The sequence below is a fragment of the Sceloporus undulatus genome, chromosome 7 (assembly GCF_019175285.1).
Source record: "Sceloporus undulatus isolate JIND9_A2432 ecotype Alabama chromosome 7, SceUnd_v1.1, whole genome shotgun sequence".
NCBI classification, from domain to species: domain Eukaryota; kingdom Metazoa; phylum Chordata; class Lepidosauria; order Squamata; family Phrynosomatidae; genus Sceloporus; species Sceloporus undulatus.
In genome coordinates, this window is record NC_056528.1 from 48214074 (window position 1) to 48227937 (window position 13864).

Genomic DNA, 13864 nt, shown 5'->3' on the forward strand with positions numbered 1-13864 from the left:
TTATGTTGGGCAAGCTAAAAGAGTCTTGTAAAGATCATGGAAGGCTCAGGTATTATATTGAGATCCTCTATTGTCATGAAAAGTCTAAAGTGTTGTCTCGCTTGTATAAAATGTGTCTTTTGTACCCTAGGCACCGCTGGCAGCTGCCTCCGCCGTTTCAGCACCATGCCTTTCATGTTCTGCAACATCAACAATGTCTGTAATTTTGCATCTAGAAATGACTATTCCTATTGGCTCTCCACTCCCGAGCCGATGCCCATGAGCATGGAGCCATTAACTGGAAAGAGCATCCAACCTTTTATTAGCCGGTAAGAGGAGAAACTGGTCTCCCATCAAAACACAGAATGTGTGCTCTTTGTGACTGTTTGCCTCCCACTTCACAGATAGACACATAGATGTAGTAGTCTAGATGAGTTGGAAATGGGAAGCAAGGAGGCAAAAGTAATGAAAAATGAATGCACCACCTTTACTGTCATGGCTCCTCCTTACGGGATCCGGGAATTTCCTGACATTTTCAAACCACTTAAGTGTAATAAAGATGGGCCTTTTTGTATTTTAAATCTCCTAACACCATATTACCTTTCAAATCTTCTCTCCAGGTGCACGGTCTGTGAAGCTCCAGCCATGGTTATAGCAGTCCACAGCCAGACCATCCAAATCCCATCATGTCCACTAGGCTGGAGCTCCTTATGGATCGGCTATTCTTTCATGATGGTATGTGTTATTGCTTAAACGGTCTACAATACTGTCCTAGGCACTTGTCAGTCTTGTCTGTCTCTGCATTCCCTTTCTTGAGGATGGAGCAGGGAGAGGTGGAGGTGAGAAAGTATAATGCTCAACCAGCATTGGCAGTGGTCAGGATGATGAGAGTGATAGTCTTTTGACTAGAGGGCCCTAGGTTGCCTATCCCAGAATTAGCCTTCTCCCACCAGATTAGCTCCATCTTCTATATGACATCCCTTCAGATATTTAAAGATGGCGATTAAGTTAACATTGCCTAAATATTCTAAAGGCACCAGATCTCATCTGCTCTTGGATGGAAGGGTCAGCCCTACTTGGGTGGAAGATGGTCAACAAATATGAGGCATTATTTCAATGGAAGGAACTGGCAAAACCACCATGGAGTCTTCCTGGCCTAAGAAAACCATATGAAATCCATTGGGTTGACAGCTGTCCTGAAGGCACATGAACACATGCGTATAAAGTTACCTCTCCATCTTCTCTTCTCCAAGCCAAACGTACCCAACTCCCTAACTTACTCCTCATAAGACTTGGTTTCCAGACCTTTGGCCATCTCAGTCACCCTTCTTTGGACATGTTCCAGCTTGGTAATATTATGATGATGATGATAGTGATGCTTTTGTCGTTGTTCTTAGCACACCAGTGCCGGTGCAGAAGGATCTGGGCAGGCATTGGCTTCTCCTGGTTCCTGCCTTGAAGAATTCCGCTCAGCTCCTTTCATTGAGTGCCATGGCCGAGGGACCTGCAACTATTATGCCAACTCCTACAGCTTCTGGCTGGCGACGGTGGAGGTGGCAGAAATGTTTAGGTAAGTGTGCCCCTCTGTTGGAGATTGGGAAAGTTAATTTGTGGAATGCTGCTCCTAGAATCTCCCAAACTTTGGCCATGCCAGGTGGGACAAAGCTTGGAGTTGTAGTCTACAAAAGTAACTTTTCCAAGGAGTCTCTCTCTCTCTCTCTCTCTCTCTTTCTTTTGATACATAGACAAACTGTATATTTTGGGATTGCTTCTCAGCTCAAGGAGCACTCACTTTGATGTGCAATAGGAAAACAAAATATATAAATGGGCAGAAGGCACAAGTTTGGCTATGATGCTGTATTAGAAGCTGTAGCTATGAGACATAGCTTCCATAGTCACCTGTCCTCCCCCTTTGACCCATCTTTTCTCAACCAGCCATTTAGAAGAGAATTGGGAGGCAAGAAGCAGCCAACAAGCATCCTGCTGTTTTCCTACAGCGAGAGGCATCCTTAAGGATCCTCCAGAAGTCCTTGCAGATGATGTTCCTGAAATAGAAAGGAGGTTGCTTCCCTATATTTCAAATGACTTATTGCAGGGTCAGCAAATCCGTTCAGCTGAGATGAATAGTCTAGTTGTCTCCCTTCTCTCACAAGCCAGTAAGTGGCTATGGCAGCAATGTTTGAGTTTGGAACCTGCCAAAGTCAGGTGTTTGGATGCTGCACATGGGGCTGGTGAATAGTTTCTTGCACAACACCTCAGAAAAAGACATAAGGGTGGATAATCCCAACTTTGTGCATGTACATCACCAACAGAATTTCAGCCTGTCTCTCTTCTTCTCTCTCTCTTTCTCTTTGTAGGGTTTGCAGGAGTTTGGTGGCCTTCCATAAGAAGGTTCCACATTGAGTTGCCTGGAGAATCTCCCAGGCATCTCCTTTTTTCTCTTCTAGTTAGGGGATAATCTAGTACAGGGATTCCCAAACTATGGTCCTCCAAGAGTTTTGGACTCCAGCTCCCAGAAGCCCCAGGTAGCTTGGTGGATAATCAGGAATTCTGGGAGCTGGAGTCCACAACACTTGGAGGACCAAAGTTTGGGAACTGCTGATCTAGTACTTAGTGGCTGCTGTCCTCAGAGCCTTCCAGGTGGAAAACAGAAGAGAGCCATGAACTGAAGGGCCCTTATACTTGTATTCAGATTACTTTGTATGTTTTATGGGTTCTGGGGGCTATGTGACAATGTTTTAGAAGAGTTTATTCCTGATGTTTCGCAGCAGCTGTGGCTGGCATCTTCAGAGAGCCACAGACACAGGCAAAATGTCAGGAATAAACTCTTCTAGAAGAAGAAAAAGCCACAAAAAATACTATGGATGCCGGATGTGAAAGCCTTCGACTTAACTTGGTATGATTCTTGTGTCCTTTTCTCTTTGCCAGTAAACCTCAGTCTGAGACCCTCAAGGCCGGAGACCTGAGGACGCGTATTAGTCGATGCCAAGTATGTATGAAGAGGACGTAATGCCTTGGAGACTTTGAAAGTAAAAAACAAAAATGCAGAACAACTGAAAAAAACAAAATCATTTGGTGCACAATCCTTCAGCTATAACAAATGGTGCTACGACACAAAAAGAAGAAGAGAAAATCCAGAATGCAGATTCCGGTGCACCCTCTTTCTCTCTTTCTCTCTGTCCCCCCAAGTGCTCTCCTGAAGACGTTCTTCTGGTGCAGTTTATTTTTTTGTTTGGAGACACTTGGGAACGCACCCTCGAAATATCAGAGACACTTGCGGGCGCTAAGGATCCGAAGGCGAAAGTTGCTATTCCTCCCCCAAGAGCCACGGGGGGCCGCTTTTTCCATTGCCCCCGGAGAAAAGAAGAAACCAAAATGCACTGTGATGGTTCAGAGGAGGAGAACCTGCCATTCTGAAAAGCCTGACTTCATGGTGCTACTAACCCTACTGTATCCCAGGTTTTTACTATGAAACGTTTAAGCTGTAAGTAATGAAATGTGTATATTGTGTAAACACATTCTTTTTTTCTACTTCTCATCATTTTAGACACAAAGCAGCCTGAATCACCAACCCACCCAAAGAAATCGAAATGACCCTATATATATATAAATATAAATATATATAATATTAAAAACACCCACCTAAAGCAGGAAGCAATATTGTAGCCATTAAAGCAGCAATGAGAGTCCTGTTCTCTTGTAACAACTACTGAATAGATATATATATATATATTCCCCTTTTGAGTCCTTGGACACGTTTTTAATTTGGAGGAAATGTATAGTAATGCTTTAACCGTTTCTTGCAGGGCTGTTCATGTCTTTATTGTATGCCATGCTCCTGATGATTTTAATTGTCCTCGGAAACCAAAAAGGAAAAACGTTAAAAGGGTTTATTTTTGCATAGTCTGTGAAAAAAAAAATGAAAATGTGCAGCCATATCCTATATTCTTCTATAAGAAAGACATCCACGTCATGCGTTCATATAAGTGATAACTTATGTTGGGTTCAGCTAAATACCCCTTGGAAAAATAGGCAGATGAAACACAAATGCTAGAAATATATGAAACACACACATACACAAAACCACTTTTTTTTCTGGAAATGACGTCTAGTATTTTATCCAGAATAAACTGTACACTTTGAAAAATCCTTTTGAATGAAATAAAGTGAAAACTGGTGAAAATGGACCTTTTCATACCTTTGTGCATGTCTGTGTATGTGCCTCAAAGTCCTGTCGACTTAAGTGACCCCAAAAAGGTCATTGTAAAGTTTCTTAAGCAAGGAATATTCAGAGGTGGTCTTTGCCAGTAACTTCATCTGAAATGGACCTGCCGTCCAAGTATTAACCAGGGCTGACCTTACTTCACTTCCAAGATCCATTTATTAACAACATTTGTTGTTGCTGCTGTTGTCTGCCTTCAAGTCATTTCTGACAACTCTTGCAATCCTAAGGCCAACCTGTCATGGGGTTTTCTTGGCAAGGTTTGTTCACAAGGAGCTTGTCATTGCCTTGGTTTGAACTGAAGTCTTGACTCTGAAACCACTAGACCATGCTGGCACCCATTAACAACCCTAGTGCAAACATTAAGACTATTCAGCCAAGACTGCCGTGATGCGATTCTTTGTAGCTGCAGTGGTCTCTTCATAAGGAGAAAGAAGGGATGAGCACTGCCTTTTAGCCATTATCCCTGGTAGCCATGCCCCCCACACTGGTGACACCAGGGAGGCAGGTGCCACTGTCTGGAGGTTTCCGCAGATTATGTCATTGGCCTGTGTCTGGTTACAGGAACATAGGCAGATGCTCCTCCAGCTTCCCTTCCCTGCTCTCCTCCAGCAACAGAATGACTCTGGGGGTCAATCCAAGCACAACCATGTGCAGAACTCAATTGCTATTCTTGACTATATAAGACATCACCTGTCAGTGTTTCCTGCATCCCTAAACTACTATGTCACCCTTGAGTCTGATGCAGGATGCTATCCCAATGCCACCGAGGGAGTTGAGTTCAACTGAACTCGATATTCAGTTAGCATCTGTGCATGAAAAGGGAAGTACTGTCTTATCTTCTGGCTTGGGCAGCAAAATGTCTTTGGTTGCCCCTGACATCTCCTTCCGCTGCATGCCCACAGCAGGAGGAGACCCCCTTGTCATGTTCAGGCTGGTTTAAAGAGCCAACAGGGCCAGCAAGGTAGGTGCAGAACCAAGGAGACCTGACTCTGATCATAGGGAAGAGCTGAAGTGGGGCATCTTCATCTTCTGACGCAGGACTACTCTCTCTAGGTTCTGCCGTTTCAGGCTTCACCAAGCAGGAATTGTGAAGTGGTTCTCAGCCTGAAGTCTAGCATTTCATCACTTCTTCAGCATCTTTGGCCCAAACATTGTTGATGTTCCTGGGATGGTGAAGCAAATTACAGGAAAAGAGGTTCCACCTGAACATTAGGAAGAACTGCCTTGAAGAGTGGTGGTGTCTCCTTCAGAGTTTTTTAAGCAGAGGCTGGATGGCCATCTGTCGGAAGTGCTTTGTTTGTGTGTTCCTCCATAGAAGGGGATAGGACAGGATGGCCTTTGTGGTCTGTTCCAGCTCCATGATTCTACGACTCTAGGATGCTGCATCACAGTACTGGGACCAGATGTGGGAGATGCCAGGATACTCATGAACATGGAGCTTTGAGGTTCAAGGGCAATCAAGGTTGACCAGCTTCATGGTGTCACTTGTGATGGATTCACATTTTGGCTGGCAGGAGCCAGTCGTGGGGGTTTCTCCAATCATTCATTTTCCAGTGTGTTGGATAAAGAGTTGGGGGTACACAGTGGAAGCTCTGACCCCATGATTCCATATAAACCTCTCTCCAAAGGCAGAACTCGGGTGGTGGTAGCTGTTTTCACATATTTTGAACCACAGACCAGCTTGGACTGTGTTTTTTTCATTTTATTTCCACACAGTACTTTACGGTTTTTAGGTTTTTGCTTGCAAACCATAGTCAGTGCTTATGTTATCGGGAAGTATATACATTCGAAATGAAAGCGTCTATGACCAAAGATCAGTATGTAGGGAGATCTTGTAGCACCTTCAAGACTAAAGAAAGAAGTTGGCAGCATGAGCATTGGTAGACTTCAGTCTACTTCATCTGGTTACAAGAAAATCATGGAGGGTCTATGGTAAGGATGGTAAAAAGACATCCCAGGTGTTGAAGATGCTGTTTAACATTTAGCACTAAGAGGCTACAGTCTCCAAATTTTCTACACTGAATGGAAAGGTTTGAGTAGATGAGTCTCCTTTACTTGAGCACAAGAGGGCAGCATGTGCAAAGGAAACAAGGGGAAAGAGACAGAGAGCAATGGGTTGCACCAGTATTGAAACACGGTGTGTCCAGATGCAATTTTTATTGCTTAAGCATTTGTTTTGCTTTCTGGGGGGCTGAGGGACTATCTACCGGATGGAAGGACAGATGGACTGGAAAGGTTGTCGGGCTGGAGAGCGGCAACTAGCGACAAGAACGCTTGTAAAAACAAACCAATTGGCTTTTTTAAAGCAAACAACCTTTTTCTTCCCCTCCCAGGCAGCTCAGTCAGAGAAAGATTCAGAAAGTCACTTTTTTGGACCCCCCAGAATCCCTTTGCTAGCATGAGTGGTAAAAGAAGGGTTTGAAAGGAACCATCAGTGGACTGTGCCAGCAAGCCTCTTTGGATGAAGGGGCCCTTCCCTTGGCCATGAAAGCGAGTTACTCTTTAGTAGTGCATAGGGATGGTATGATTTCAATGGCCTCCAAAATCTGGTGAGCAGGTTCCTACCAAGAGCTTTATTGTTGTGGTCAATTGCTTTTGAGTAGACTTCAACTTATGGTGACTGCACTACCAAGCCCATCTGTCCTCAACCATTCTGCTCTGGTCCTGCGGGCATAGTTTCCTTAAGTCTCTCCATCTAGTGTGTGGACTTCCTCTCTTTCTGCCTTCTCTCTTTCCTAGCATTATTGTCTTTTCTAATGACCCATGTCTTTTCATGATGTAGCCGAAGTACAACAACCTGAGTTTAGTCATCTTGGCTTCCAAGGAGAGTTCAAGCTAGGGCCTACTGGTTTGTCTTCTTGGCCACCCATAGTATCCTCGGCACTCTTCTCCAGCATCATATCTCAAATGAGTTGATTTTCACCTATCGGCTTTCTTCACTGTCCAGCTCTCACATCCATACATGGTTATGGGGAATACGATGGCTTGGGCGATCCTAACTTTAGTGTCACTTTGGTGTAACTCCACTCTTCCATCACCCTGAAGCAACCTCAAAACTCGATGACTGAGCAGTTGTTTAAAGTTGCCATAGAGTCTTAATTCTGGAACACCGTGAAGCCCAACCTTGCTCCAAGGTGGCTCCTCAAGACATGACCAGAGAAGTTCACCAGCTGCTTGAGGACAGGACATATTGGCCTTGGGACACTAAAGCCAAGGTGTAGTACTAGCGTGTCAGGGTTCATTCATTTGTTATTATTTACATTTAAAGCTAGCCTTGCCTTCCAGCACAATGGGGCAAGATATGGCTTTTCTCTTTTCTCCGTCAAGATTCTCACTACAACCCTGTGATGCAGGTCAAAGAAGGAGAGACCATGACTGTCCCATGGTCACCAGGTGAGTTTCCTGAGGACTAGAACCTCTCCCATGTTCTAGTCCAACAATCCAGCTGGAATTCTGGACACTAAACCCACCTAACTCTATGACTGAGCAGGCTTAAGCAGGTTGTGCTTTTAATTTTCTTGCCGAAGGAGGTATCTAATACCAACTTACATACAGTGGGCCCTGTAATAACCACGATAATAATAACCATGAGAATGCACATTATGTATGTTTTGTACAGAGGGAAGACGAATAAATGGGAATACATTCAAGTTTGTGCAGGAAAGTGAAGACAAGTGTTGATGCAAATGTGGGCAAATCTGTAGCAGTTTGCAAAGTACACTTATGTGTAGACTATCCCCTGGTTTCCCTCTCTTCCTCTTACTTTCGTCCTTTGTCCTCAGCTTACTTAAGTTTCTACAAACTGAGTCCAAAGTGCAAAAGTAGTTTATGCTCCATTCATGCAGCAGGAGAGGACAGGGTTTTGCCATTCCCTGTAGTCTCAGGCAAAAGCAAACTGCTACAGCCTCTCCTAGCACATGTGCATTATCTTCCCGATAAGATAACTTTGGCCATCTTGACCACAAGTGGGATATGGCTCAGCCACACACATCCTGGATCTCATCTCTTCCGCTATGCGCACCTAAACTAGCAGGAAAAAGAAGGAACATGTTTGCTTTTCTTTTAAAAAAGAAAGCAAACCGTGAATGGGGTGGATGGAGAACTTTGTCCAACCTGAAAGAGGTTTTCTCTCTTTCCCTTTGCCAAGGTCAGGACTGAGATAACAGGAAGAAGAAAGCCTGGCTCAGGGAGAAACTCCAAAATGGACAAAAGGAGATTTTATTTTCTCCCTCCCCTTTCCAGAGTTCCACATTTCGATATGAGTATACAGAGAGACTTTGTTATTTAAAGTGTATGGTATTTCCTAGTAGGCATACTCCAGGCATGAGTCACGGAACCACATGAGCCGTACCGTTCTTGCCTCTGAGAGGAGCCGTTTGGGGAAAGCTCCTTGCGTTTGGCTTGGAAAGTTTCCCCCCCGTCGCTTCGGTCTGAAGATATATTCCCCATTCACTATACAGGCACGCCTGGAAGAATCATTAATAGGCCAGAAGATCATTGGCAATGCCTTGAAACAAAAAACTAGCCATATATATATATATATATATATATATATATATATATATATATGCATGCGCACATTACCCACTTCCATTCAAATCTGAATAGTCTGTCTCCCACTTTTCCCCTGCCTTAGTCATGCCTCCCCAAATCAACCCACAATCGGAGCATAATCTCACCCGGTTGTCATAGGGATCATTGTCACGTTGCCAAATGTTTTGAACACTTAAAAAGTGCTCTATATTGTGAAGTCGAAGGCTTTCACGGCCAACATCCATAGTTTTATGTGGGTTTTTGGGGGCTATGTGGCCATGTTCTAGAAGAGTTTATTCCTGACGTTTCACCAGCATCTTCAGCTCTATATTATTCAAGAGCTATTTTGGAGACAGAGAAACCCAACGCAACCCTTTCATCTGACTAAACATTCTTTTTTTCTTGACGTTTTCCAAATGTCAAGCTGAACAATTCCATTATCCTCTACACGAATTTTCACGTTGGGATCAGTGCCTCTTTTATAAACGCACGTATGATTTGTTTCAATATAGGAATAGGTTTGATCCCAAGGTGAAAGGCTAAGTATATCTAGCTATATCGAGCTATTGGATCGACAATTGCTTCTTGTAATAGATGCTGCTCTCTTACTTTTCAGTGAGATTCTCTTTATTTCTTTTAAAAAACACCTTGACATAAAAGCCCCTGGGAAGTTTTTTGGTGGGTTTTTCTGGCTATGCGTCCGTGTTCTAGAAGAGTTTTTATTCTTGACGTTTCAGGAATTTCTCTGAAGATGCCAACCACAGATGCTGGCGAAACGTCCAGGAAAAACTCTTCTAGAACATGCCCACATAGCCCCCAAAACCACAAAAAGCTAATGGCACCAGCCATGAAAGCATTCGACTTCACACTCTTAGGAAGGTATCTCTCCAAATGCCCTTTAGGAGTAACTTCTAAAATGAATGAGAAACCATGACACCACGCAACATTCCCATTCATTCTGCCACCTCTGGAAATATGCCTCACTATTACCAATGAAAGCAACCTTGGCACATGTAACTCATCACTTTGAGCAAAGTAACATGTCCTGCCACTGAGCTTTGGACGAGAGCATGTTTTGCCTATAGTGATGAATGGCATGGGTGTTTTGGGAAAGGACTCTTGGCATCCTGGTGGCACCCATTTCCAGAAGCTGGGCAATGGAAGCTGTGGCTTGCATTCATAAACTGCCTGTCAAGTTCAGTCAGTTTGTTGAATCCAAAGTCACAACCCACTTCACAAGTAAAAACAGCGGCAAGTTAAAATAAAGTTTGGACAAACCAATCCAACCAGTGGCGATTAATGATCTACTACAGGGGTGGACAACCGCGGAGATGTTGCCTGGCCATAGTATCATCAGGTGCAACTTGACTTGCACCATATCTGTGCTCACAATTGCTTATGCTAGAAATCTTCTTCCCAGTTAGGCTGCATCCACACTGCAGACATAATCCAGTTTGACACCGCTTGAACTGCCCTGGCTCAATGCTCTGGGATTCTGGGAACTGTAGATTGTTGTGGCACCAAAGGAAGACATTCTTCAGCTCTGGACACTACAACCCCATTACTTGAAAAACAAATCAGTAAAAAAAAGACTGAGGAAAAATGGGTGTTAGTAAGAAAATCAATCAATCAATTCAATCAACTAATTAATATCAGATAATTTATCACACAGAGAGAAACAGGGTGGATGCTAGAAACAGAGAGCAACAAATAAAGAGTAGACAATAGCACTAAAAAGAGTCACAACTTATATTATGGAAATCGAATTAACAATTGAGAACTAAATTCAGCAAGGTGAGATGAAAGGTACAAAGATAAAGGCGCATTTTGATGCATTAGGTGGCTCCTGCAAAAGTGACCCCAAAAACCTGAGTTGACTTATCCACGGGTCAATGTAAGTATTGTATATATCCATCCATCCATCCATCCATCCATCCATCCATCCATCCATCCAACCATCCATCCCCTGGTGAAAAACAAGAGAGTAATCTGTCCTGGAAGCACTGACTTTATTCTCTCAGCGATCCAGCTTTTAATATGAGCAGTTATGACTCCTGGAATTTTCTAAGTTCTTTGGTATTGTTTTCCTTTGCTTCATCCTTTACATCCTTTGTTACATGGCCCTACATTTTACCCTCGACTTATCCATGAGTCATATCAAAATCCACAATTTTGGCCCCAAAACCTGCCTTCAACTTATACATGAGGTTGAGTATATATGGTATTGTGTTGTGCTTTTTGTAATGTTTTTGTCTATACAGTGCGCCCTTGCTTTACGCAGGGGATCCATACGGACTCCCCTGCGTAAAGCAAATTCCACCTACGCTCAAGCCCCATTTAAATGAATGGGGCTCGTGCACATGGTGGCGTGGCGGCGTAGCGGCACAGCAGCGCAGTGGCACACACGCTCCATGGGCACGCACCCCCTTAGTCCCAATGGGACACACCGCCCCTTCTCCCCATGCAGCTTAGTGTTTGTACGATGGGCCAATATATGGAACGGCAGTGAAAATATATGTTATGTTAAGCAATAAAAGTAGGGAGAAAAGTGCCCTGCAGCACTAGTCGAAGTTGTTGCTCAGCCCTGAAAGACGGAAAGGCCTTGTGGGCATTCTGAGTGCCAACGGTTTTGCCTACTGGCTTGAGCCACCGTTGAACTCCAAGCCAAGCGACAGACATAAGTTCAAGTCCAATGAGCCCTTTCACAGCAGAGGCCTCTTTCTCGCAGTTATTTTGCTAAAAAAAATGTTGCAATAGCCCTGTGTTTGGATAATGCGCCTTGTTTATTTACCACTGGTATGCCTTTCTGCCCTGTAGCAGGAGCTCTGTTTTCTTTTCTTCTTCACATATGCTGCCTGCTCTATAACATGAGGCCCAGAGAAAGGGGAGCTGGCCGGAGCAATCTGTTTCATCCAGAAAGAACGCAGAACATGGAGCCGACTTCTGCGCTGCTGGTTGGCGGTTTTAATCTTGGGAGGCAAGAGAAGGGCTTGTGTGCGGCTGTTCGATTGGGAGAGTATAGCTTTACTTCCAAAAAAAGGGGGAAACTCTGATTTAATTTCAGTCATGCCTTAATATCAAAAGTATGCTTCAGCACATAACTTTGGGGGGGGGGATCCTTTATCGATCACTGGAATGTTTAACACTTTGAACTAAACACAAGGGAATCTGTCCCTTCTGTAACAAACAGCCTTCTTTTTCCTTATTTCATGCAATTCCTTATTTAATGCAATGCTAAGAGTGAGATGCAAGTCAAAAAGCCCATGGATCACCTTGCATTTGGGCAAGAAAGGGGACCTCGCTTGCTAAGACTACAGGCTAGGATCTTGTTGATGACTTACGTCTAAGTGGATTTACGTTTGTAGGGATTAGAATTGGGCATTTTTGCAACATCTGTACCCACCTAATAGGGTGCTGTTACAACACTATGTAGGGGATCTGGCAAAGGGACCGAAACACACTGGAATCAATGCACATCAGTCCCATGGTACATCCTGATACCATCTAGGTCAGTAGTTCCCAAACTTTGGTCCTCCACGTTTTGGACTTCAGCTCCAAGAATTCCTGACTGTTGGCCAAGCTGGCTGGCACTTCTGGGAGTTGAGGTGCAAAACACCTAGAAGACCAAAGTTTGGGAATCACTGCTTATGCCGACATGTATAACGGGGACCAGTGTACATCAAGACACTCATGTTATGCATTTTCACGTTTTACTAACAAAATTTCTTAGCACCTCTGCTGCACATTAAGTATACGTTAAGTTACTTAATATAGAATGTGATGGAGGATTCCGGCTGTTGTATTTCAGCATGAGCCCCAAATACTTCTCTATTCAATATTTACTGAATCTGAATCTGTAAAGAGGTACAAGAGGCAATATTGTCCAAGAGTCACATAAAACAGAGCAGGACTCAAAAGCCTGTTTTTTACACCCCAAACGTCCTGTGCATTCTATTAATATTAACTTCCCTAGCACTTGCAAGGATCTCCAATAGTGCCTCTTCTACTCCCTTTTCACATAGGCACTCAACTGGGGCATAGCAAAGGACGGTCTCCTACTTGTAATATTACGTGGGCCACAGAGTTGTGGAAAGATTTACTTTAAGGTTCAAGCATGATCTTGACATTAAGGCAAGACATCCTTACTGTATTCCCCCCTAAAAAATAGGCATGTTGTTTTTTAAGTCTTCACATCCTGTGAAACAGATCTCTCCATATCCCATAAACCTGCTGCAAAGGGCAGGTATGTGCTCCCTTGGCCACTGCATAGCCAGGGGAAATGTAAGCCCAGCTGGGGAAAAAGAGCAGCCACCTTCTTTCCTCATACTTCTGCCTATGGCACCAGCGCTCCCTGCTACTGGGAGAGAACTGGATGCATCATCACTTACCACCCCACTTTCCAGGATCCATTGGGGGATGCTAAGGGCTTAAAAGATACTATATATATTCATGTATACATCTAGGAATTTTAGTCAAAAAATTGACCCCAAAAAGCCTGGATTGACTTATCAAAGTAAGTACAGTTGGCCCTCCTTATCCGCGGGGGATCCATTCCAGACCCTTTTGTGGATACGAAAAAACAAGGGGCCTCGAGTCCTGTTGTCCCTAATCTTGGCACAAAGTGCGCATGGTCACGCACAGCCATTGCGGACAATGGGGCTTGCTGTTTGCGGACACTTAAATACACAGACAGCAAGGCCCCACTGTACTGTAGTTTAACTCTTCTCAAAAAAGGAACCATCCGCTTCTCTGAGTCAAGTGGCAAAAGGCAAGAGCTTAGTCCAAAAGAGTACAGTTCCCCTCAGCCATGATGTATTTTACTATATTTCCCTCCTCACCCATTCAGCCTTTAGGGTGAGCACAAATATATTGTAAACATTTTTGGCATCGTTTTCCCCTGCTTCGTCCTTTGCATCCTTTGTTACATGCTCTTAAGTTTTACCTGCGACTTATTCATGGGTCATATCAAAATCCATAATTTTGGCCCCCAAACTTGCCCTCGACATATATATGAAGTGTACTACTTGACTATGTAATCCTACTAAGAACACTGTTCTGAGATATTACCAGCCAGCTCCTGTGCTGAGTTGGGTAGATAGAAACCTACTGACATTACTGAACTCAGGA

The 13864-nt window shown here is 43.8% G+C and overlaps 1 protein-coding gene across 7 annotated transcripts in view; it reads left to right on the top strand.

Annotated features, from left to right (window-relative positions):
• Positions 1–4166, top strand: part of COL4A5 (collagen type IV alpha 5 chain) — an 89046-nt gene extending 84880 nt beyond the window's left edge. For all 7 annotated transcript variants that reach the window (XM_042479333.1, XM_042479335.1, XM_042479336.1 and 4 more), the window contains 4 exons: positions 131–308; positions 600–714; positions 1377–1549; positions 2908–4166. In XM_042479333.1, coding sequence (XP_042335267.1) covers positions 131–308; positions 600–714; positions 1377–1549; positions 2908–2989 — 548 coding nt within the window. In that variant the 3' untranslated portion in view covers positions 2990–4166. The remainder of the gene's footprint in view (positions 1–130; positions 309–599; positions 715–1376; positions 1550–2907) is intronic.
• The last annotated feature ends 9698 nt before the right edge of the window (positions 4167–13864 follow it).